General features: G+C 45.3%; 1 protein-coding gene across 2 annotated transcripts in view; it reads left to right on the forward strand.

Annotated features, from left to right (window-relative positions):
• MYH15 (myosin heavy chain 15) overlaps positions 1 to 25,165 on the forward strand; it is a 69,069-nt gene that overhangs the window by 40,213 nt on the left and 3,691 nt on the right. For both annotated transcript variants that reach the window (XM_055701392.1, XM_005440526.4), the window contains exons 20-43: positions 210 to 389; positions 1,709 to 1,841; positions 3,620 to 3,687; positions 5,082 to 5,169; positions 5,397 to 5,514; positions 5,812 to 5,935; positions 6,604 to 6,740; positions 7,117 to 7,372; positions 7,819 to 8,061; positions 8,650 to 8,826; positions 9,348 to 9,493; positions 10,077 to 10,167; positions 11,158 to 11,547; positions 12,524 to 12,650; positions 13,769 to 13,887; positions 14,353 to 14,549; positions 15,557 to 15,906; positions 16,423 to 16,547; positions 18,854 to 18,969; positions 20,906 to 21,098; positions 21,811 to 22,014; positions 22,723 to 22,848; positions 24,291 to 24,461; positions 24,966 to 25,070. In XM_055701392.1, coding sequence (XP_055557367.1) covers positions 210 to 389; positions 1,709 to 1,841; positions 3,620 to 3,687; positions 5,082 to 5,169; positions 5,397 to 5,514; positions 5,812 to 5,935; positions 6,604 to 6,740; positions 7,117 to 7,372; positions 7,819 to 8,061; positions 8,650 to 8,826; positions 9,348 to 9,493; positions 10,077 to 10,167; positions 11,158 to 11,547; positions 12,524 to 12,650; positions 13,769 to 13,887; positions 14,353 to 14,549; positions 15,557 to 15,906; positions 16,423 to 16,547; positions 18,854 to 18,969; positions 20,906 to 21,098; positions 21,811 to 22,014; positions 22,723 to 22,848; positions 24,291 to 24,461; positions 24,966 to 25,070 — 3,984 coding nt within the window. The remainder of the gene's footprint in view (positions 1 to 209; positions 390 to 1,708; positions 1,842 to 3,619; positions 3,688 to 5,081; positions 5,170 to 5,396; positions 5,515 to 5,811; positions 5,936 to 6,603; positions 6,741 to 7,116; positions 7,373 to 7,818; positions 8,062 to 8,649; positions 8,827 to 9,347; positions 9,494 to 10,076; positions 10,168 to 11,157; positions 11,548 to 12,523; positions 12,651 to 13,768; positions 13,888 to 14,352; positions 14,550 to 15,556; positions 15,907 to 16,422; positions 16,548 to 18,853; positions 18,970 to 20,905; positions 21,099 to 21,810; positions 22,015 to 22,722; positions 22,849 to 24,290; positions 24,462 to 24,965; positions 25,071 to 25,165) is intronic.

Here is a 25,165-nt window from a genome sequence, read left to right on the forward strand (position 1 = left end):
CATAAAGCCTCCTAAGGCAGAAGTGACATACTGAATAGCCAAAGGTGTGGCTACTATTTAACAGAATAGTCCAAGGCTTCCTCCTTCAAAATATCAAAAAAAGATATTTTGCAGGCTTAAAATTCCATCAGGCCAGACTTAAAAGCTGCACAGCTACCGAAAGCAGGCAGCCTAAGCATGTTCCAATGAAGATGTCCTTAAATCCACAGCCACTGGGAATCCTGTCGATCCTTGAAGAGGAGTGTATGTTCCCGAAAGCTACAGATATGACATTCAAAGCCAAACTCTATGACAATCATCTCGGCAAGTCACCTAACCTACAGAAGCCCAGGCCTGATAAGAAAAGGAAATACGAAGCTCACTTTGAACTTCTTCATTATGCCGGTGCAGTAAGTTCCCCTGCTGCAGGCTGACTTTGTATCGGGGTCTTCCAAGTGGGGTTTGGCCCATAGCGCACAATGAGGGAGGGTGGGAAGGATGAGGAGGCGACGAAAGGAACGGTCAGGAGTAAAAGCCTCAACTCTCTCTGCACAAGTAGTGCAACACAGTGAGGCACCACCAGACTCCAGGACTCCTGGTCCTTGGATACACAAATAAAACGAAACAAGCTGAGGAAGGCTGATAGCGCTTTTGCCAAAAACATGCCTTGCCTTGCCTTTATCACTTTTCTTGTAATCAGGTTAGGATTAGTATTTAAACAGCAGCAGCATCTAACTTTCCACCTTGGTTCCCTGTACAAATGAACAGAGTAATTTCTGCCTAAATTCAGGGAGGGTTAAAAAAAAACCAAAACAAAAACCAACAACCAAAACTTTGATGTTCACTTTTTAGTCGCATTAGGACCAGCGCATCAAAGTAGCAAAAGCAAATGTGGTTAATTCTGCTCTGAAGGTTTAGTCACCAGGTCTGCTGCTGATGGGGTGAGCGGGAATACAATCCAATACTGTGATGCCTGAGCCAAAACTTGCCCAGTTCCAGAGCTTGGCCACCCAGTTTGCAGGCCAGACAGCCAGACAGAATTTGAGAGGGACACAGGAAATTTTTTATCAGACTAGAGTTGATATGAAGCCTCAGCACAGCAGAGCTGGAGCTTACCTGATGCTGTTAATTTCAGATTATAATTGAACATTAAGCTAATTTTGTATTCATTAAGAGAAGTCATGCCCATCTTGGTCTTTAGCTGTAGTTGTTAATGCATTCAGCAAAGAAAATTAGAATTTCTATCCCCTTGAGGTACTAATAATAGAACATATTTTTCCACTAAACAGAGCTGTGGCGAAGTCCTGGAGTTAGATTTTTAATTAATAAGTTTCTGTCAGAAAACCTTAATTATTTCAGTGTAGCATGCTGTTGTGAAATTATTACTTGTGCATCTTATACTTCAGCAGTTATTAGTAGGGTTCCTGGGGCAGTGATGACCTGGTATGTCTATGGCCAACCGCATGGAGAGTCCCTGGGAAGGTGTAGGGACTGGACCGTCTGGAAGGGCTGTGCAGGATTTGGATGGTAATTATTAGGAAGAGAGGCTCAGGACCTAGGGAGCAGAGAACTGGAGGGGGAGAGCTGAAAAACCAGGTGGCTGTTACCACTTAGAGCACAGCACTTTGCAGAAGGTCCACTGGTTCCAAGGCAAAGTCTAAAGAACTACTAGCTGCTCTGAAGAGGAACATTTGCAACCTCTGGTTTGTTTTCTAAACCCTTGCTGCAGGTTCCCTATAACATCATTGGGTGGCTTGAGAAGAACAAAGACCCGCTTAATGAAACCGTAGTAGGTATTTTCCAAAAATCATCTAACAAGCTCCTGGCAAGCTTGTTTGAAAGCTATGTCGGCGCTGACAGCGGTAAGCAGCATCAGCTTCCGTGGGTTTTCCTCCGTTTCTGGGATGTGTGCTTGGCAATGAATTGCAGAGAGAAACCAATTCTCTCTGCAGCAATTGACTTAATGCTAAATGAGGCATGGACTAATTATTTAGATGCGTACAGCATCTGTAGGAGTTTGCCAGTTACACCAAGGAGGCCATTAGCTCAGCTAGCTTGAATGTGTAATACCTCTGAGCAATTTTGGCAAGGAAAGCTGTGTGTTGTGAACGCTCCGGTGGGAGTTTGAGCGTGTGAGCGTTCAGATATGCAGACAAGTATTGCACAAAAAAATTTTGTACATAAATACCTACGAACAAACACAGCTCTTGTTTCCCACGCCGTAGTCCTTATTGCTAGCCACCTTGAATTAAATAAGAAATACAATGTTTAAGAGAGAGGTTTGGAATATTTTATTGTGTAAGTGGCAAGCAGACGCTGAAGGTACCTGAACACCATTGGCCAAAGTAGGTTTTGCCAATGCATCTTCTTTATTGCTCACTGCTGGGTTTTTGTTTGTTTGTTTGACAAGACTAATTCACACAGAACTGTTTTATTTGTGAGAAGACAAGTAGAAAGCATCCAGAAAATTGATCTTGAGTAAATAAGACTGGCATTCATTACAAAGACGTAGCTCTTCAGTCCTGAAGTTGAAATCACTTACAGCCTATTTATTAGCAACCCCGTCTCCATAGATGTTGTCGTCATGAATCATGAGGTGCTTTGAGGAGGCAAGCAGGCTGCAGACTTCATAATGTGAATAAGAGACGGAGATGAATGTAAATAACCAAAATCTTGCCTCTAGCAAATTCTTGCAAGTTACTAACTGCCTATTTGCCTGCAGACATTCCTGTCTGTCTGAATACTACCTTGCTTTTCTTCAGTGTCAGGAGACAAGAACAGCCTGTCCAGCTCAGCCTCCTCCAGTCTCGGCAGCGTCACTTGCAGAAGGGGGCAAGGTTGTGGATAAATCCATCAAGCACATTGCACTCTTCGCTTCACCTTTTTATGTTGACTATTGTTGACAGGTGACAGAATGCCAGACCTCCTGGGAATGATCTAATGGTCCAGTGTTTAGAAAGCTGCAGCAACTGCTGTACATTTTTGGGTCGTGTTTGGCTCTTGTGAAACTTGAAGAAGGTCACATCAGAAACTAGCATTCCTTTGGAGGGTCTGAGTGATTTTGACTCTGAAGCTTTAAGCAAAATTCAGGCAGTGCAAAGCTTGCTATAGATAAAGTTATAAATATTGATTTCCCTCTATTCTAGACAAATATTTGCACATATGCATAGCAGACGTGAGAATCAGTGTCTTTACAGTACAATGTACAGTATGAATTTTCTATAAGCATTAATTTTCTTTAGCTTTTTCGACATCGTCTCACCCTATAGGCTTTTTAAGGAACTACAGAGAACTCTGTCTGCCTTACTCGTGTTTACGGACTTTCTGCATAACAAGTGATGCTGCATAGGTCTGAAAAGCAAATGCCATTCAGAAAGCTTCCAGTGGCCTTTGACAAAAATCAAACTTGTCTGCTGCACTGAGCTGCAAACGTGTGATACATCACAGCTGATATTCTGAATGTTTTGCTTAATACTTGAGCAATCTGAGCCATCGAGTCATTAGCTATGACTTTGCCTTTCATTCAAAGGGAGTTGTACTATCAGAACAGGTTGTCTATCTCCCGTGCCCTGCCTGCACCTGCTACTGAGATACACATTGTGATTTTTATTTATTTATTTATTTATTTATTTTACCTTAGCTGACCAGGGTGGAGAAAAGAAACGCAAGAAAGGGGCCTCTTTTCAAACGGTGTCCTCATTGCACAAGGTTTGTGTACTTTCTCCCCATCTGACAGTTTGAGTTAATAAATTGAGGTGGAATGTTAAGGATTGTCATGAACACAAAAAAATGGAAATCCAACAAGAGAATTTGATTTGAGCCTGGGCTATCGACCTTGAATGCGCTGTTCTTAAAACTGCATGTGGGAGGGGCCAGTACATCTTATCTTCTTGAAGCATTCAGGAGATTAGTGATATTTATTCTATTTGAGAAAGTATCATAAAATGTCATGAACAATGTTTATTACTTATTCCGTGGCTTATAGCTTCGTGCATGTCTTTGGAACAGGAACTGATTACAAGCAATCTGCGAGTCCCTATGAGATTCCTGTTTGTAAGTGGATCGTAGGGTTAGAGCAGTCATGGAAAACAAAGTTGAACGGAGTGGCAGATAGCTTCTTTTCCCCTAAGTAATTCCCTGCTAATGGTGTGTGCTCCTGGTGGAAGCTGTTGTTAGGATCATGCCTGGGGAAAAATGGGGCCCGTAAATTTGCCATGAGCATCATTTCATATGGGTAACACTGAGGAAGCTGTAATGCAGGGGAAGGAATTGGTCACCTCCCACTAGTCAGGTCATTCTATCCTGTTTGGAAGTGCTCCTCATGAAGGGAAATCAAGGGGAATGGAGACCTGTGTCTTACTAGCTGAAGAAGTGTAAAGATAGCTGAAGGACCCCTCAGACAGTAATTTCATCTAATGCCAGCCCACAAGGAGCTGCCAAGTACCCAGCTCACGGTGTCTCATTTACCATCCTGGCTGGCGTACGAGACATTTTCAGTTTGAACAGTTGAGCTGATGGCATTATATTCCACCTCTGATGGTCTCCCTTTTCTGCTTACTAGACAAAACTCTTCCCGCAGAGCTTGGTGATCACTGGTAGGCACTGACTGATTGGCTTCTTCAAGCTAGCCTGCTGCCTGCCGGGGAGATGTCTGGTTAAGATCAATAAAGGGAATATGTTTGGCCAGGAGGATAAAACCCTAGCTTTCATGAGGAACAGGTGGGTCGGGCGAGAGCTGTCCTCACTGAGTGGGGATGTGACGAGGCAAAATGCAGTTGGCTTTCCGGACATGCTCCGCAGGGTGATGCTGCATCTCGCTCGCTGTTCATCTTGTTTCTGACACTTCAGGGGTTGTAAGCAAAATATGTGCCTTCTTAAGACCTTTCATAAAACCCATGTGGATTCCTATAATAAGGTAAATTTGTACTTTGGTTTATTTGAACACATTTCTCTGTAATAATTTTGGTAAGCTTATGATTTTTTTGGAGACTATTTAAAAAGATGACCTTAATAATCTTAACAACCAACAAACCAAAGAAATAAGTGACTGGAATTCCAGTAGACCACTAAAGCTAACTGTGTTTTTAATATGTCTGTTCTAGGAAAATTTAAATAAGCTGATGACTAACCTAAAATCTACAGCCCCTCACTTTGTACGATGCATTATCCCCAATGAATCAAAAACTCCAGGTATGGAAAACACAACGGTCTTAAAATTTTAGTATATTTGAACTATGTCATTCCAATACTTACTTCCAAGTCACCAGATCGTACTTTAATACTGTCTGTGTTGTTCACCTTATCCGGTGGTGTTGCTCCATCAGGAGATGACTCATATTTTGCAGTCCCCTCGGTGAAATGGCGTTTAAGCCCTGTGGAGAAGCTTCATTTAATTTAGCCTCGTTTTTCCCCTGTAGGTGAAATGGATGCTTTCCTTGTCCTGCACCAGCTCCGCTGTAATGGTGTCCTGGAAGGCATCCGCATTTGCCGTAAGGGTTTCCCAAACAGGGTGCTTTATGCTGACTTTAAACAAAGGTAATGCAGAGCTGCGTTGTCTCCTGTCCTAATGCATCAGTCAAAATAAGCTAAGCATGCCCTCTCAGTTTTTATTCGAGGTATTTTATTCCATTCAAGTTTATTCCCCATTCAGTTTCCCTGAACATGGAGGCAGAATTCTGCTCTTATTGTGTCTCTGTAGACGCAAAGTAGGAAATCACCCTAGGTGACTTTTTTATTTTATTTTTATTTTTGGTTTGTTTTGGGGGAGGGGGAGGGGAGGGGGAAAAGCAGAATCTAGGCCAGTTTTACTCAATGCTCATCTGTTATTAACAGGTACCGCATTCTGAATCCAGGCGCGATCCCAGAGGATAAGTTTGTGGATAGCAGAAAAGCTGCTGAAAAACTGCTGGCATCTTTAGATGTTGACCATAACCAATATCGTTTCGGACACACCAAGGTAACCCGAAAAGACCACTGTGCTTATGTAAAAAGAAAACTGATGGATCTAGTATCTAACTTGCAGAATAGGACATTATGCCATTTCTGGTGGAGGCAATTAATGAAGGGTTAATAATACAAGGAACCAGTAATATAGCAGCAGAGCAATATTAATTTTTAAGCTGTGCCAGAGGAATTTTCTCTCTCCGGCTCCAGCTCCCACAAAGCTTTTATCACAGCAACACCACAAGTAGCCACAGCAGCAGCTGATGCTCCATACCCCGCAGTACAACAGTAGCTTATTTAATATAGTACAGGTACACTCAAACATAGGCGGACCACAAGATCAGCTGCAGCTTTTGAAATGAGGCCATGTGCAATTACGACACGATTGCATTAGCAGGGATCTCTGGGAGCAGGGAGCTGTGGTTCGGCTGACCTGCTCTGAACCCTGCCACAGCTGAAAAGTACTGTGGCAACAAAATAGTTTGGTCTCTTCAAACCCAGGGAGATGAGACCCGGTTTTAAAACAACTTCGGAACTGATGCAAGCAGTATTTGTCCCTCCATACTCTTTTACTTTATAATGTGTCTATGAAAATACCTTTCCAAACCATTTCAGTAAGGTCTATGTGACTCTGGAATAAAATCATTTGTTATGGTGAAATGACATCTGTGCATGTACCAGGTCTTCTTCAAGGCTGGTCTCTTGGGTCATCTAGAAGAAATGAGGGATGAGAGACTTGCGAAAATCTTAACAATGATCCAGGCAAGAGCACGTGGCAGACTGATGCGGATTGAGTTTCAGAAGATTGTGGAACGCAGGTATGAAGGCACATCCTTAACTCTGAGCAGATAATAGCCGTTACCATTTCATTATGTGTTGAATAGAGCCATTCTTACAGTCCTTAAGGCTATAGGTAACTCTAAATTAAAGGTTTAAGGTGGATGTATGATGAAAACAGTAGCAACTGTATATTAGTTTCCTGCAGCTCTGGTAAAAATCAGATTTGGAAATTTTTTGTGTCCCTGAAACCCAAGAGATATGAAGGAACTTTCTTGTATATCTTGGGACCTAGTACAAGTTCCTAACATTACTGAGACCAAACCTGTAAAACTGACTGAGAATGAAAAAAAAAATCTCACTTTCTCAATTCAGGCTAAGCTTTAGGGAATCTTGTTTGTTTCCTTCTTAAACCAGGGACGCTCTTCTTGTAATTCAGTGGAACATCCGCGCTTTCATGGCTGTGAAGAACTGGCCCTGGATGAAGCTGTTCTTTAAGATCAAACCTCTTCTGAAGTCTGCAGAAACTGAAAAGGAGATGGCCAATATGAAGGAAGAGTTCTTGAAACTGAAGGAGGCCTTGGAAAAATCTGAAGCCAGAAGAAAGGAACTTGAAGAAAAGCAAGTCTCTTTAGTTCAGGAAAAAAATGATTTGCTTCTTCAGCTCCAGGCTGTGAGTAAACACATATATTCATATATTCATTAGATGTTCTTTGAAGCTCAAAGCCTTACAGGCCAGAGTGTTAGTGCAATTCAACTAAAATAAGCTCTCGGCCTTGTCAGAGTCTTGCTAAAAATCAGAACAGACAGAAATTCTCATGTTCTAGCATATAACCAGGTGGGCCAGCAGTGCAATTCTTAGTAGGTTCTGCCCGAGGCAATGTCCCTGGCAGTTCGATATGGGAGTAGTCTTATGTGTGATCAGCCACGCTCCTCACTGTCTCATCCTGCTCCGTTAATTACCTGTTGGTCTCGTCTTCCGAAATCAGGAGTAGGAAATTTTCCTTACGCTGCTCTGCAGCTTTGGATCAGGCCCCGTGGCCACCTCCAGGGTCGGTGACAAGTGAGGAAGAAAAAAGGCCAGGCAGTCATTGCTGTCCTCTCCTTGTGCCCCACCAGGAGCAAGACACTCTGGCAGATGCTGAGGAACGATGCGACTTGTTGATTAAATCAAAGATTCAGCTGGAGGCCAAAGTCAAAGAACTGACGGAGCGGGTTGAGGACGAGGAAGAAATGAACTCTGAGCTGACTTCAAAGAAGAGAAAACTGGAAGATGAGTGCTCTGAGCTCAAGAAGGATATTGATGATCTTGAAATAACGCTTGCAAAAGTAGAGAAAGAGAAGCATGCTACTGAGAACAAGGTACCTTTAGGACTTTGATGTGTCTTCAAAAGAGGTTGGGCATGGGTTACCTTTGTGACAGGAGCTGCTGGTCTTCTGATGGCTTCACACTGTCTGTTACTCAGGCCGTGCTGAAGGATCTGTACATACAGTTATTTGACCTTGCGAGGGAAAAAGTGTTAACTCTGAGCCTAAGTTTCCCTTTTTCTGAACCGAGTTTTGCTACAGTTCAGCTAAAGAATTATGTCTAGTTCAGGCATTTTTAAGTAAAGAGGTTTTTGCCGTAACCATGAGTTCCTCCAGCTTTTCATCTTAAAACCCATAGATGTAAGGCTGGTCTCCTGCCAGAATCAGAAGCTCGAGTCTACCATGAGAGTGACGCTGAAAAGAATTTAGTATATTTGAAAGTAGTAAACCCACAGTGAGAACTGGCACACGTTGGCTCCCTTGATGGCAATTTCACTCAAAAAGCCACAAGGGGCTGGGGGTCAGAGAGGTCCCTTCCCTTCCACTGCCCTCCTGTGTACCAGTTCAGTATGGTTGTTTGGGCCAGGTGATGATGCTCCCTTTCTTCAGAGTCTTAGAAATACCTCTCCCTCTCTCACACAGGTCAAAAATCTGACAGAAGAAATGGCGACTCTTGATGAGAATATCAGCAAGCTTACCAAGGAGAAAAAGTCCTTGCAGGAAGCTCATCAGCAGGTTCTGGATGACCTGCAAGCAGAGGAGGACAAGGTCAACACACTGAGCAAAGCTAAAGTGAAACTGGAACAGCAAGTGGATGATGTAAGCTGGCTCTGCCTTCATGTCCCCCAGGCTTGTTTGTCCACCACTTAGAGCCTGAAATGAGTCTGAAATGTTGCAAAACCTTGAAATGTATTCCCGTCCTTTTAGAAACGGTCGAGGGTTTAGAAATGGAGTCCTTGTACTGTCTGTAAAAGGTATAATCAGGAACGCTATAAAAACTCATCTGTGCAGTTCAGCCTTTGAAAGGAGTGCGATAACGAGGGAGAATCCACTCCGTTTGCTTTTGCCATTTATCTGGCATGAAGTCAAACAGAATTTTGCTAATAAGAGAACTGCAATGCTTGCACAAATGTAAAGCATGGACAAACCCTTATGTTACATTTCTTTAGCCCGTATGCCCACTGGCTGTGAGAAAACCAAACATGTAACAGGATGCTTGTACTTACGTACTTCTGGTTTGCAACGTGCTAGAGCTCAGCACAAAACTGGGCTCAGCGTACATCTGGCTGTTGCAAACCATCTGTGTTCAATGTATTTAATAAGTAACTTTGCTCCTAAAGCTCGAGGGCTCACTTGAACAAGAGAAGAAAGTGAGGATGGATCTAGAAAGGGCAAAACGCAAACTGGAAGGGGATTTGAAGCTGACCCAGGAAAGTGTAATGGACTTGGAGAACGATAAGCTGCAGATGGAAGAAAAGCTAAAAAAGTAAGAGTGATTCTGTTGTACAAAGTAAAGCGGCACAGTTATCTGTGTTATTTTGGTGCCTTCAAGTGTGTCATCCTGCTTTGATGGCAGCTAAAAGAAAATTCCATGGCGAGACAGTGTATAGCCAAGGAGGGAGGGAAAATCACTCTTCCTTGTGCACAGTAGAACATTAGAATTCATTATAGTTGCCAGCATTTTTAAAAAAAAAAAGTTTTTTGTGTTTTTTGTTACTTAGAGGAGAAAGCTGGAGGAAGTCTCTAAAAAGTTGTTCATCCTAACTAGCTATGATGGTATTGTTGAAAGATCTGACTCTGAAATATGTTTTTCCTTTGAGTCTGAAAAGAATGTCACTTTTGTATGACATGAAGAACCAGAAATACTATTGCACAAATGCATGCAGAGTCTTGACTTGGAAACTGCTGCTCAGGAGGAGATGCGTTTTCATGCAATTCACAATACATGAGGATTGCTTTCATTTTTCAATACATTAGAAGTTTTATTGAACAATTCTTTTTAAATTACAAAAGTCAAACTTGAAGCTACAGGCAAAATGGTCACAGTAGGATTCTCCTTTCCGTGGCAGGAAAGAATTTGAAATGAGCCAGCTGAATTCCAAGATAGAAGATGAACAAGCTGTAGTGATGCAGCTGCAGAAGAAGATCAAGGAGCTTCAGGTCAGCTTGCTTCTTTCTCATGCATTTTAGGATTTTTTCTTTGTGCCTCGCTGAAGGGCTTTGCAGAGAGTTTTCAGCTCTGCTTTGAGACCCGAAGCATTGCAACTCTGTAGCTTCCCAGACTGATCCCTTTTCCCCTCAGGATGCTCGCTCTTATAGTGTTTCCTTCCCAGCAGCAGGACATATGACCACAGAATGCTGGTGATTTCAGGCTCTGGTGTTTTGCTTTAAGCAAAATACTTTTTTTTTTATTCAAGCAAATAATATTGTTCCAAAGCGTGGAGCTGTGGGTGGATGCTGGGGAGGAGTTCAGCAGTGATAAGCATGGATTTGAAATCTAGGGGAAGGGTGGGCTCAAATGCATGGGAAGTTTTCAACAGAAATGAAAAGGCCAAAGAAAGTCAGCACAGCTCAAACAAGATGTCTTGATCCAAAATACCAGTTCTGCTTTTTTGTAAATAAAGAATGTTTGCGTAACCTGGATGTGGAGCATAGATTTGTCAAAATAACTGTTTCATAAAAAAGACTGGTCCCAACGAATATTTGTGCAATGCTACGCACTGCTGTATTTGAAACCCTGCCTTAACGCTCCTAGAGGGAAGTTACTTCAGTCACAGAGCTCTAAAAATGGGAACAAATTGTCCCTTTCAATGACAATTTGATGCTGCCACTCCTGCTGTCAAGTAACCTCTCTCATGGACTTCGGCCGAATGTCAAATACGTTGGTATAAGGTCAACACATTTGACCTAACTGTCTTGAACTAGAGCTTGTAGAGCAATCTACTGTGAGAAAAATGTGACTCATCATCCATACTCTACCTCAAGATCTGATTTACTGACACAAATGGGCAAGTCCTTTAATTGCTGTGCTTCTACCTGTGTTGTAAAGTGCAGGCTGGAAGAGGGTTTAACAATTCGTAAAGTGCTTCATGGTCTTGTGATGGGAATCCTCATGAAGGTGAGCCAAAGGTGCTTGTGTCTCTTTGGTAGGCTCGTATAGAAGAACTGGAAGAGGAGCTGGAAGCAGAAAGAGCTGCTCGAGCCAAGGTGGAAAAGCAGAGATCAGATCTGGCCCGAGAGCTGGAGGAGCTGAGCGAGCGGCTTGAGGAGGCTGGGGGTGCCACGGCTGCCCAGCTGGAGATGAACAAGAAACGTGAGGCAGAGTTCCTGAAGCTGCGGCGGGACCTCGAGGAGGCCACGCTGCACTACGAAGCCACAGCCGCCACGCTGAGGAAGAAGCACGCAGACAGTGTGGCGGAGATGGGGGAGCAGCTGGACAACCTGCAGCGGGTCAAGCAGAAACTGGAAAAGGAGAAAAGTGAGCTGAAGATGGAAGTGGATGATCTGTCATCCAACATGGAGCAGATGGTCAAGGGAAAAGTAAGTGTCCTGAGGCTTCCCAAATCCCCAGAGGTCATGAGTAGCTAAGGCTGGGTGAAGGTCTCCCAGGACACCCGGTGGGGCTGGAGTGTTTTAGAAGGTCAGAGGGTGCCTAGGTGCACAGTGTCCCCCGCTTCCCCTGCTGGTGGTGTAACCCTTCTTACCTGGAGATGGGACAGCAATTAAGATGCCCTGTCTAAGACACATAGTCTAAAACACCAGTCCCAGGCATATTGTTTATGCATACATCTCAGAGCAAAAACTGTGTCCCTTAAATCACGCTCGCCCAGGCTGGTGATGACTGGGGCGATGCTGTCCAAGGCAGGGTATCTCCCACCCTAAGCAGAGTCCTCTCAGCCCCTGCCCTTGCTTCACAGTTTTGACCCACATTAGCAAGAAGTGCAAAGCAAACGCTTGCACGACCACCAACTGTATTTTTACTTCCTATGGCTGAACTGGGGGGTTTGTTTCCTGGGTAGATAGTCTCGGTAGCTTTCAGAGCACTCTAAAGAGTTCTTTCAGTGCAAGCAAAGAGAAGAAATTTCAGTATTCTGAGAGTTAGAAAACTGCCGTCAAACTCAATTTATGATAAGTGGCAATTAAAGCAGAATCAGTAGAGCAATTTTCATTGGAGGTGATTTTCCCATCTATCAGTTATGAGGAGGAGATGCCTGAACTTCTTAGGCATGTGATTGCTTCTGCAGTTCTGGCAGAGCCTTTTTACACACGTGCTGCCATGCAGAACGCAGTTCAGGGAAAACAGCTGGGGAAGGTGGTCTGACGGGGAGCCCCCTGGCCTGGGGATGCAGATACAGGGCTCCTGTTCCCTGCCCTGCTGCTGTGGTACTTGTGCCTTTGCTTTCTGCCATTTCTCTGAAAGATAAACAAAAAACCAGGTACGTTTGGATGGCTGGAGCTTCCAAACGGCTGCCTGGGGGCTACGGCTTGCTTTGCCTTTTCTCCTGATTCCCATTAGGCCAACGCAGAGAAACTCTGTCGCACTTACGAAGACCATCTGAATGAGACAAAAACGAAACTGGACGAAATGACTCGCCTCATGAATGACCTCACTACCCAGAAGACAAAGCTCCAGAGTGAGAACGGTATGTGCGTGTTCTGCCCGGACTGACCGTGTCCCAGTAATTCACCATGTGTGTGTCACCACTGCGTCCGTGTGGTGTATTGTGCAACGGCAGCTGCTCTGGAGGTGGCTGGATTAGGACTGCTGAATGGGGCAGTAGCTTTGTGCCTGTCTTCAATATCTTTATAGCCTTGGTGGGGGGACCTTGCCGTGGACCAGATTTCAAAAAACTCGCTATAACCATATTTACCAGCACACTGTGATACCATCTCATGAGCGGAAATGGATGTGTTGGCTAGGTACCCAGCTTCAGGAACAAGGGCATGTGCACTTATCTTGCAGTGTCAGAGGGAAGACGAAGGAGCTGGAATACTGTCTGTGTAAATACCGTCTGCCTCAGCATGACCTTGGGCGTTTGCATTCTAGAAGATGCTCACATCCAACCCAGAACACCACATCTCCTCTAAGTGCTCTCTTCCTTTTTAGCCAGACCAGTACTATTCAATCTCTGCATCCTCATCAGATACCACTGTTCTGTGTGTTTACAAAGACATATTTTTCATGTCCTGTGTGTTTTCTAGTGAGTTCTGTGTTCTCTATAAGGCTGTTGTTTCCACCCCGCAGCAATGCCCTTGTGATAAATTACGTTTTCCTTATGTTTCCCTCTGCTCCATACGCTGGTGGTTGTGAAGTTCTCAGGGTGCTTTGCAATCTTCTGAAAAGAAGTCTGTGGAAAAAAAATGTAAAGTAGTGAAAAAAAGTCTAAACAAACCCAGCCACAACTGCCTGTGAAAGTAAGCATCAGTCTAGTCTGATCCACGAGCTGAACTAAAATTAATGAATCAAGGTATTTGCAGTATGAAAAAAAAAAAAAAAACCAACAAAACCCCCCCACACAAAAAACCCCCCAATCAAACGCCATGAAAAAAAAAATCCCAAACCAACCAACCAAAAAACCTAAGGAAAATGATCCTGGTGAAGCATCTGATGGTTACAACATTGGACAAAGCTTTGCAAAAGGTCAGCACTGATAGCTCTTTTCCTCAGCAGAATGGGTCAGGTGGGACTTTGATTTTGGCTGGGACTTTGCCATTTCGTCATCTTACAGGGGTTGTTTTTTTTTGTTAAATCCTGTGGCAGGTGAATTTATAAGACAACTCGAAGAGAAGGAGTCACTGATAAGTCAGCTGTCCCGTGGGAAAACATCATTTACACAACAGATTGAAGAACTTAAGAGACAGCTGGAAGAGGAAACCAAGGTAATGCTTTGACTGTGTCCCACTCACTGAAATGGAATAAGGAAAACTGTTTATGTTCGTTTGTAGCCTGGATAAAAGCTAAAATGAGACGTAAGAGTGAGAATGCTTGCTGGTAATTGTACTGATATAAGTTCCAACCCTTGACTGAGGCAAGTCACAAGAGAAGAGTTCGGGAAAATAATCGTCATTCATAATTGTTAAATAAAACCTACCCAGTAGGATAGCCAAAATTTCACATCCTGCATTTTAAAAGGCTGGATGCTTCTCCAAAGGTCTTGATAGCCTCTCAGTGTGTCACCAGTTAGGGATGACTTCAAATACTCCTTACCTCACTTGACCTGGACTGTCAAGCTCAGAGGCAAAAAATGAGTAAAAGGCTTAAGCCTCCATTGGAATTCCTAGGGGCTGTTAGTTTGGTTTTGCTGTAGGTAACTCTGCAATGCTGTGACCTTCCTATCCCTGCAGTCCAAAAACGCCCTGGCTCATGCCCTGCAAGCGGCCAGGCATGACTGTGATCTCTTGCGGGAGCAGTATGAGGAGGAGCAGGAAGCCAAGGCAGAGCTGCAGCGGGCTCTCTCCAAGGGAAACGCCGAAGTGGCACAGTGGAGAACAAAGTATGAGACTGATGCCATTCAGAGAACCGAGGAGCTGGAAGATGCCAAGTGAGTGAGTTACTTGGGCTTCATCGTGCCCTTGGCTGGCAGGACTGTGCTCCCAGGACTTGTTGTAGCACTAAGGGAACCTGGCTGGGAACATCCCTCTGGCTCATTGCTGTCATCTGTGGCTGTCCTGCTCATTTCATTGCTTGAGCAGGTCAAGGATTCTGCTGAGTCCTTGTCCATGGGGCAGTGGGTGTAGGTACTGGGGTTTAGTTAAGAACTAACTAGATTAGGTTACCCTACTTGGTTATCTGTCACGCTCACTTGCTTTGCCCCAGCCCAGTGCTGTGTTCCCTCGGTCCTGACTTCCCTTCGCAGCGGGGAGGTGACAGCTGCCCTGGGAAGGCAGGGCAGAAAGTTGTGTTGGCTTGTGCTGTGCAGTCACTCCCAGTCTTGGACATGATGGAACAAGGTCTCTGAGCACCTCCTGCATCAGCCTCCACACATCTGATCTGCATCATCCTCACCCACCTCCGTTATATTTTCTCTGCCTAGTATCTTCACATTCTTCTTTCCAGGACCTCCTTCCTTTCCAGGATCTCTCTTTGCCATGACTCCCAGCCTCCTGTTTTCCCAGTCTAAACAGTCTATGAACAAAAGCCTAGGGTATGGCCAGCCTCCTGATTGGTGGTTCTGTCTCATATCTCTTAATTGCAGAACATGACACTTGCATTTAGACCAGGTCTTATCAAAACTTAAAACCAGCCCATACTGGTTACAGCTAACAAGTGGCAAGCTGCTGCTGGAGAGTTCAAAAGTTCAATTTCAAATATTCACACTCACGCACACATGCACAAAATTATCTGCCACATGTCAGCATTCATAATTCAAGCTGTTTTTTTGCCTGTCATAGACCCTTCTCTCTAGAGGCTTGATTTCTCCCTCTCTTTCCCTTGCCCCTCCAATTTTCCTTTCCAAAATTGATTTATTGAGATACTGCTTTGGTGTCAGTTTTTCTGGGTAACATGGCAATGTTATCAGTCATTTCACTGTCTCTTCCAACCTGATAGGAAGAAGCTTGCCGCTCGCCTACAAGAAGCTGAGGAAGCAATCGAAGCGGCTAATGCCAAGTGCTCTTCTCTGGAAAAGACAAAGCACAGGCTGCAGAATGAGCTGGAAGACATGATGATTGACCTGGAGAAGGCCAACTCGGCAGCTGCCTCCTTGGACAAGAAGCAGCGCGGGTTTGACAAGATCATCAGTGACTGGAAGCAGAAGTATGAAGAGTCACAGGCTGAGCTGGAGGCTTCCCAGAAGGAAGCCCGTGGCCTCAGCACTGAGCTGTTCAAGCTGAAGAATGCCTACGAGGAGACGCTGGACCATCTGGAGACCCTGAAAAGGGAAAACAAGAACCTCCAAGGTAGGTTTTGTTCAAGCCCCGTGTCCAGTGCGAGACCAACACCAGTGGGCGGCTGGAGGGATGCAGGTGTCCCATAGCAGCGGTGGGGAAAGGTGTTTATCTCATCCTTGAGACTAGCTTTCCAATGTGTTTGGAGACACTGACTGATGCTGGCAATGAAGGGTTTGCACATAGACAATCGGCGTGGCCAGTCTTGGAGGAGGAAGAAAAAGGATGACAGAGGTGCGGAGGATGAAGCCGGCACAGCCCCTGAGGCAGAGCACAGTGTTGCTAGCCTGCAGATCACAGATAAAAACTAAACCACTGTAACCACTTCAAAAAACATTTACAACAAAGTCTGTACCTTCAAGTTGGTTGGGTAAAAATGTTGCTGTAATTGCAAGTCAGGCAGCGCTTGTGTGCAGACGAGCCCTTGAGGCAGGAGGCAGAGGCACCCGTCCTGTATTCACGCTCCACACACCGCAGCAGGTTCAGGATGCTCCAATCGCTAAATCCATCCATCCTTTTTTGTTTCAGAGGAGATTTCTGACCTGACCAACCAGATCAGTGAAGGAAGCAAGAGCCTCCATGAGATAGAAAAAATCAAGAAACAGGTTGAACAAGAGAAGTCAGAAGTTCAGCTGGCCCTGGAAGAAGCGGAGGTAAGGAAAGCAAGCTCAAAGGAAGAGGAAAGGGTGTCTTTGTCAGGATTTTCCTTCCTTTTTCATCCTCTCGGCAACACAGCCAACATGTCAGTTGGTAGCAGGTACGACCTCCCCGCACCCAGCTCCTCCGGCCTCGCTAGCCAGTGTTCTCCAGAGCGATGACTTTTGGAGAAGTCGACTCTAAGATCCTCAGTGGAGGAGGCCCTTCCAAAGGATGTGCCTTGTAGTTTTTTGGGTTTTGTTGTTGGGGGAGTGTTTCCTTTTCAGGAGGCTCAGATCTTCTGCCCACCTCCTGAAAATCCACGCTCACTTCAGCACAGAATATTTCAGTCCTTCAGGAAACTGGAATTGCTGAGATCTATGGTCTTAGACTGTTTTATCAGATATTTCCAGCGTTCAGTTTCCACCAGGAAATTCACCATTTCCTATTTTTGAGAATAAGAAAAAAAACCCTCCTGATGACTTTAAGTTTTGTATGGCCTCGGATACTGTGTTGGGTACTGCAGCGTGCTTTAAAAAAAAAAATGGTAGCAGTCTCAGAAACCAAATGGAAACAGGCCGTTTGGAAAATTTTGGGCTCCCAATAGGAATTTGGTAAAGACATTTAGCATCACCACATTAATTTCTACAGTGATGAGTATGCAGGTACCCGGGAGAGATGCCTCATCCCAGTTTCTAGCAACAAGCCGCAACATGGAACCAGCCAACTGGAAATCTTGGTTATTCACTTAAAGGGCTCGGTTGTCAGGTTGTTTTTTTTAAAGTTTAGTGCACTGCAAAGCTGAGAAGGGCTGTTGGTGTTGCTGGCTGGAAGCCATACAGCACACAGCAAGGGACTTTTAGTGAAGGCTGCATTTCTTTTGAATTGTACCCTAAATAATATCTGCTGAAATGAACATCACCCAGTGAGAAGGACCCGTTAATACCTTAAATGCTGTGCTACTTCTTTTGTCTGTTACAGGACGCTTTATACTTTGCAGGGATTTCACAGCCAAACAAACAGGTGGCGTGAGCAGAGCAGAGGAAAGCGCATGCCTTTCTTCCGCAGCTCTGAGATGTGGAGAGTGATTATATGCTCTGCCAATAAACTTCTCTGGCTAGAAAGATTATATCGGTTGAGGGATCTAAGGGGCACACTTTACTTTCCTGGACTGTGTGGAATGGCTTCCTAGAGCTCAGTGGTATGAGGAACTGATGAAAGTAAAGTGGTGATATATCTTAATTGTGGAAGAAATGGTTTAATGCCGATTTTCTCCCTTCCCTGTGAATTTGGGGCTCTGGCAGTCACCAGTGGTGGCATGGTACTTCTGTGTACTGCTCCCATTAATCCATTGTGGCTCCTTGGCATGGTGCATGCCTTCGACTGACCTGTAGCTGCTGCTTGATGGCTGGAGGTTAGCAAGGATTTTGTACAGCTCTGCCTTCAGAACCTCCACCCTGTTTCCATCATCTCTCAAGGGAGGCACAGCTAAGCCTGTGCAACTCTACCCTTCAGGCAGCACTTCCGAAATACATGATGTTCGGTTCTGTGCTTTCCTTCCCTGTTGGATGTGAGCAGCAAGGAGATGGAATGCTACTGAGCCTGGTTCTGGCAAGACCTGGAAGTCAGAGGCCCTGTGATTTCACCATGGACTGTCGTCAGCTTAGTTCTTGACTTCCATATCTGAGAGGAGTGTAGGAATAAAGACAGAACTCCCTTGTTTCATAGGCTTGTCTTCATGCTAATTGGAAAGAGCAGACAGAGTATTTTTGCATTCTGTCATGTAGAGCCGATGTCTCCTATTTCTGCCCTTGAAGTCATATTGCCTAATAAGATTGTATAATTGGGAGGCTTTCAACACTTCATGGTTTGGGAAGATCTTTGTGAGCTGAGAGATGTTTGGACCCCTTCACCCTCCCAACAACTCTCTTGTTTTAGCTTCTGTGTATCCCTTACAAGCCCGTGAATTGCTGGAGGTATCTGTACAGGGGTGCGCAGCGCGGGATGTCCATTGATATCAGAACCATGCAGGCAGGGCCTAAGGTTTTGATAATTTTTTTTTTTAACCCCTGGACTCTCTGACCATTTCTCCTCTGAGGAGCTTGCTGCTCAGTTTTCCAACTGCCAAGTTGCATTAGAAGGCAAATAAATGCCTTGTTTTGCAATGTAAGCTGCTCGTGTCCTTGCTTGGAGAGAGAGGGAGGGAGGGAATATTGCTGTTGGGGACGGGAGGTGCGAGCGGATCATCTCTGTGCAGCAGTTTGTGATCTGGGGGGGGGGAAATAACTCCTGGCCCGCAAGCTCTTAGTGTTTTCTATTTCAGGGAGCTTTGGAGCATGAAGAAAGTAAGACCCTCCGTTTCCAGCTTGAACTTTCTCAGCTTAAAGCCGACTTTGAAAGGAAACTGACAGAAAAGGAGGAAGAAATGGAAAATATAAGGTACTGTGCAGGAAGTGGCATGTTTCTTAAGGGGACGGTCTCAAAAGACCAGAAGTGTTCTCAAGGCCCAAGCCAGTCAAATGCCCCTCAGGTAGTTCACGTACCATCCGTACCAGAAGCCATGACACCTCTGACTATTTGCCAGGGGGTAGTTTTTCTTAGTGCCATTTTTTAGTTCAAATTTTCCTGCCAGGTCAGTCTCTGCTGGCGCACACATAAGCCCCCCCACGTACCCCATAGCTGTAACACAACTGACTGGCACGACCACGGTTGCAGCAGCCCGAGGGCTTTGCAGCATGGACACAAGTAGGCCTAGAGAGCTGCCTTCATATCCTCTGGGATGGCTGCCTCCCAGGGAGAATCACGGGCAAAATCGGCAGGACTGCCTCAGTGCCGCTCCAGCCTGTGCTGTCTGGAGGCACTCAGTGAATTTGCGCAGTTGTAGCCACGCGCTGCGGTGAGCAACCTGCCGACTGCGGGCACCGGCTGCGTGAGCGGCAGCCGCGGCGTTACGGGAAGTCTGACTAGAAAGGGAGGGGAGCTTGCAGGTGGAAGGGATGAACAGGGAAAATGGAAAGCAATTAGATGGGAGGAGGAGGATGTCCTTTGCCTCTCCCTCCCACCCAGCACAAATGCTAGTCTGAGGAGTTACGCTCTTAAAATTACGCAATGCTGGGCAGATGTTCAGCAACGTGTGCGTGCAGTCCTTCAGAAAACCCTGGCCTTGACTTAGTCAGCGTTGCAACACTATCAACCCAAGAACCATGTCATTGTTTGTTGGGAGGCTAAAGGGTAAGGAAGGGGAAGTCCAAGGCCCACCCTTGGGTAGATAGAAGAATAAAAATGTTAATTGTTTCAATTAACATGAATGTTTTGGCCCTTTCAGACGCTACCTTCTAATGTCCTGCAGATGTCTGGATTACAGAGATCTCTGGGCAAGCTGTGCTCATCAGTGCTTTCTGCCTTGGCTTCGTTAGTGTGTTTTGCTGCCGAGCCGTTCAGCGGCCAGGCTGTGGTGCTCCCTGGCCGTCTGGGGCACAGCTCAGTACCTGCTGAAGCAATAAGGCCCTCAAGGTTTTCCTTGTTGACTCAGTGATTTCCCAGAACTCTGACACTCTCAGCAAAACCTGGCCAGCAGTGAGATAAATGTTTCCCTGTATGAGTCATGTGCTGTGCTTTGAGTCACCTCCTAGTTGTAAAAGAGCAAAACTTTCATTATAGGACTTGACGGCTGTAGAGTCAAGAAAATTAAGCACATATCTGTATCTGTGTGCTGTCTTTAAATGGACATAAAGCTGCCTTTCACAGAGGGACCAGGCTGGTCTTATCTGACTTTAGATGTCTGTAACACAGATTTCTATCCCCGAATTACTGCCATTATAATTAGCATAAGAAATGTTTCTCAACATTCACTTTGATACGATAACTTGTAGCTTACACATGCCATTTACTATAAAGAGCACCAAGAGTAATTAATGAGCTTAGATTGTAGCTGCCTACCTTCAGCTTTATTAATCCCCTCCACTAATGCCTTTATAAAAAGGAAGAGATGTAAAACATCCCTGTAAACGATTCCGTAAACATCTTGGTAAGTGACTGCTAGGCTTGACGTGCTTCTTGTTAGGTTCAAGCCTGTCCTTGCTTGAGTTTACAAGAGATCTGGGAGAACTCCTTCCTTTGATACTGCCAAAGGGAACTTGGGAGAAGGATGCTACAAGCGCTTACAGATCACGGAGCAGGAGGTAGCTGAAGGTGTGAAGCACACCAGCCAGCTAGATGACAGTGAGACACTAGAACCCTGTGCTATGTATGTCATTCAGAAATACACTATTTCTGGAAATGAGACACTTCCCAAATGTGAAGTGCTGTTGCATATGGTTCTACATTCCTGTGCCGAGGGGGAAATTACTCCATTTGCCCTTCATGTCCTTCTCAGGAGAAACCAGCAACGTGCCATAGATTCACTGCAGTCCACCCTCGATTCTGAAGCCCGGAGCAGAAATGAGGCCATCCGGCTCAAGAAGAAGATGGAAGGGGACCTCAACGAGATGGAAATCCAGCTCAGCCATGCTAACAGGCACGCTGCAGAAGCAACAAAGTCAGCACGTGTCTTGCAGACACAGATAAAGGTACTTCGAGAACTGCCAGTCCCAAGCACCCAAGGGTAGGTGCGGGCCAGGTTTCATTAGCACAGAGCAAAACAGCGGTGGGGATGGTAATTAAGAGAGAAGCTGCTCCCAAGGATGTGCAGGGAAAGCCCTTAGCGAGCACGTCTGGCGTAAGAGGATACTGAAATATGGATTTCTTCCAAGATTTGCATACAAGCTGGATGAGATCCAGGCATAAACCCCTTGCTGGCTACAGCCTTGCGCGGGGGCACAAAGCAGGAGGAACCAAAGATCTGTGATTTCGTGCTGAGCTTGCAAGTCCTGTAAAAGCGGAGAGCAAGTCAGCTAGCTGGAGTGCAGGGAGCGTGTGTATATTCACCATTGTTGTCTGCTTCAACACCTGTAATAGCTTAAAAAAGGAGAAAAAAAAAGTGCTTTGCTAAGACACCTCTTCAGCCATCACCTCTCCCACACCTGAGCAGCGAGCCCTGCCTCGGGCAGAACCATGAGCTCTGGCAGTTTTAAACACAGCATTTTTCCCCCATTGCGTGACACACCACAGAAGCTACTCAGCTTGCAGTGTGGTGGAAGGCTTTCTCCAATAAAGAAGCACTGAGATTCTTGAGGTGGGCCCCATGCAATGCCTGCAGTCCAGGGTCCTCTGATGTAAGCGTTGAAATGGCTTGAAATGGACCTGCACTGGTAAAAACCCCAAACCCCTGTTTTGTTACAGGAGCTTCAGGTGCAGCTGGATGACTCTGGACACGTGAATGAAGACCTGAAGGAGCAGCTGGCCGTCTCCGACAGGAGAAACAACCTTCTCCAGTCAGAGCTGGATGAGCTGAGGGCTTTGCTGGACCAGACCGAGCGGGCGAGGAAGCTGGCAGAGCATGAACTGCTGGAGGCCACTGAACGTGTGAACCTGCTCCACACCCAGGTTGGCTTTTCCCGTGCTCTCTCCCTCACCGGGCTAGACTGAGCCTTGTCTGTAAGCACAGACACTGCTTGGCCATGGCTGCTGTTAGCCACATACACCTTGCCCTCCTTCAGGTGACGAAATGAGGGAAAGGGACTTGAGTCACTCCCTCGATACACCACCCCACTCCCTTCAGGTTAACTGGAACTGGTGATTCAGCCAACTGCTTTAAATGCTTTCTCGAAAAAACGGTGATGGAAGATAACAAGAGTAAATTCCTCCACGCTATAAAACCAGTTTCCTGCTGTAGATAAGCGGTGCCTGGGATGGGGAGGTGTTTCTGTGGAGAAGCAATGCAGGGCTGGGCCTGTGCGTGGGGCTTGCTTTAGTCACCTCATTGATGAACTCATCATGGATCAGTCTTTTTCTGATGCCTTATTCATTCTTCCATTTCAGCTTATTGCTTACTATTTTAAATTACCATTCAAAACCTGAATATTTACACCTTTGAGAGTATTTTTAATATTTCCTCAGTCTGAAACTACTTACGCTAGTCAAGGCCAGCCCTTACCATGTCCCTGGGTCTCCCTTCCCAAATACTGCTCTGTGTAATCCAGGAGTTGCACAAATCAGTAAGCCTTGGACTGTTGTGGTATTTAGAGGAGTCATGTCTCTAATCATCACTTTTCCTCCTTTTCCGCTGTTCCTTTGGGGAAAACTTAATAAAAGAACACAAGCCTGATCAATCAAAAGAAGAAGCTGGAGGGTGACATTTCCCAGATGCAGAATGAAGTGGAGGAATCAATCCAGGAGTGCCGGAATGCAGAGGAAAAAGCCAAGAAAGCAATCACAGATGTAAGTAGGCTGGTTCCTTGCTCACTTCTTTTCAGTACTGCAACGTCTCAAGACAGCCAAGAAAGTATTTCCCAGGTGACCATTTCTGTGCTTGTTACAAAGCTCACACAGCCAAAGCACTCCACAGTTATTTGGAGGTAACTGATGAAAGAAACTACAAAATAAAACCGGCTCTAGAGGTAAAAAGCAAGGAAAGACTTTTTCCTGATTTTTAGGTTTTGTTGTTCTGTTGGGGTATTTTGCCCCAAGACTGCAGTTTCCACTAACCCTCAAAGTCTCAGGTCACGTCACCCTTGAATCAGGTAAATCATTCACCTGGATAGGCTAAACCAGTTCAGACTGAACTAGCACTAACTGGTCTCCCAGTGCACAGAGAGTCTGATGTGAGAAACACAGTTACTGAATCCCAAACAAGGTACTCCAGAACCAGGTGTCTCTTGGAAAAACATGAGGCCTAAGACCCCAGGAGGGGAGACAGAGTGCATCCCCCCTCTAAGGAAGACATAATTTGGGCAAGTATCATTTCATTTCCCACAGACCTGGAGAAATCCATATCTTGACTTATAGATCTATATATATATCTATCAGTTCAGCTGATGTACCACATCATACCGATAGATACAATGAAAGCTAGAACTGGAGGTTTCTGTGAGTTCTGTGTGTCTGGAGAGCCTGGACAAAGCCAGTCCTGTACCATGGTCTTTACTGCTTCGCAGCTGACAGCACTATTTCTGCTGCCAGAGAGGAGAATGCTGATTGTCCTTGATTCCGCTCCAGCCTGGATTGCAGTGCCTGCTGTCTTCTGATGACTGCTCAGTGATGGGTACAAAAATCTGTAAATGGCTCTTGGTGGCAGGCACAAGCATTAAAGGGATGAGCTAACTGGCACCCTTGTTACCTGTCTTACAGAACGGCCAGGGACTATGTAAGATGTTGAGGTTGAGCTTTCCATCCCAGCACAGGCTGCAGAAACCGCTCTGCTGTTCCACTGCTCAGGCAGCCCTCGTCTGCCGCTGTGCAGGGAAATTGGTGTGCCAGCTGTTTTAAGCTACCACCTTTCTAGAGCTCCAAACACCAAGATTAGATTTTAGATAAGTTCTACACAAAATGTTTGTAGTAAGTGGCACAGGCTTACTTGAAGGCATTATAAATCAGGAAATTATATAGCACAGATACTAAAAAAAAAAAAAAATAAGGAGAGGAGAGGGGGAAATCTTAAATCACAGGTTAGAACAGAGAGGGGGAAAAAAGGCCTTCAAGGTTATTCTGTCCTTGGGTTTTCTCTGTCCAGGCAAGATTTGCATACACAAGATACTCTCTGGAGCTTTGGGTACAGTGAATGATCCAAATAGGGGGTAATCCGAGATCGATCTTCTGCCACTTCTTCTGAGACATAATCTAAGAGCATAAGAGAGCTGCTGTAAAACGTGGCTGTTTTTCAGGCAGCGATGATGGCAGAGGAGCTTAAAAAGGAGCAGGATACTAGTGCTCACTTAGAGAGAATGAAGAAGAACATGGAGCAAACCATTAAAGACCTCCAGAAGCGACTGGATGAAGCAGAACAAATAGCTCTGAAAGGTGGCAAGAAACAGATCCAGAAACTGGAGTCCAGGGTAAGTTTGGGATCCAACTTCGGACCAATGTCTCCTGCTTACAGAACAGGGACCAGGCAGGTACCCTTGGGCTGCCTGATAAGCTCATAGAGGCCAGTAAGGGATACCAGGAACACTTTCCCCTCTTTCACAAAATGCAGGGGAGCAGTTCCTGGAGGCATGCTTCCTCTTCATCATCCAGCTACGATGAGCTGTTGTAGCACAGGAAATGACCAAGCCCTTGATAAAAAAAAAGAACCACGGCATCTAAGCCCAGCAAAAACCTTTCCAATGTTTGCTTCAGTTAAACATTTTTGGTCTTCATATACATCTACACCTGTTTCTGCTGGTGCAATTTAAACACATGTATGAAAAAGCAGAATGGAAAGTGATATTTTGATCTGTTCCTGAAATTTGACTCCACGGAGGTGCTGAGAAAATTAGCATTTCTTGAACTGTGAACTGAATTATCTGCTGCTTTATATATATGTAGCATAATGGCAAGGGGTCTTCCTTTTTTTGCAGGTTCGTGAGCTGGAGAATGAACTTGAGACTGAACTCCGTCGCAATTCAGATGCCCAAAAAGGAGCCCGTAAATTTGAGAGGCGGATAAAAGAGCTGACTTACCAGGTAGGCTGAGGCCTGCAGTAACCGGCAGGTCACTGGAAAGAAATGTGTTCTCCCAGTGTCGTAAGTTACCTCAGCGTTTCAGTGAAGGATGAAAG

The sequence above is a fragment of the Falco cherrug genome, chromosome 2 (assembly GCF_023634085.1).
Source record: "Falco cherrug isolate bFalChe1 chromosome 2, bFalChe1.pri, whole genome shotgun sequence".
NCBI classification, from domain to species: Eukaryota; Metazoa; Chordata; class Aves; order Falconiformes; family Falconidae; genus Falco; species Falco cherrug.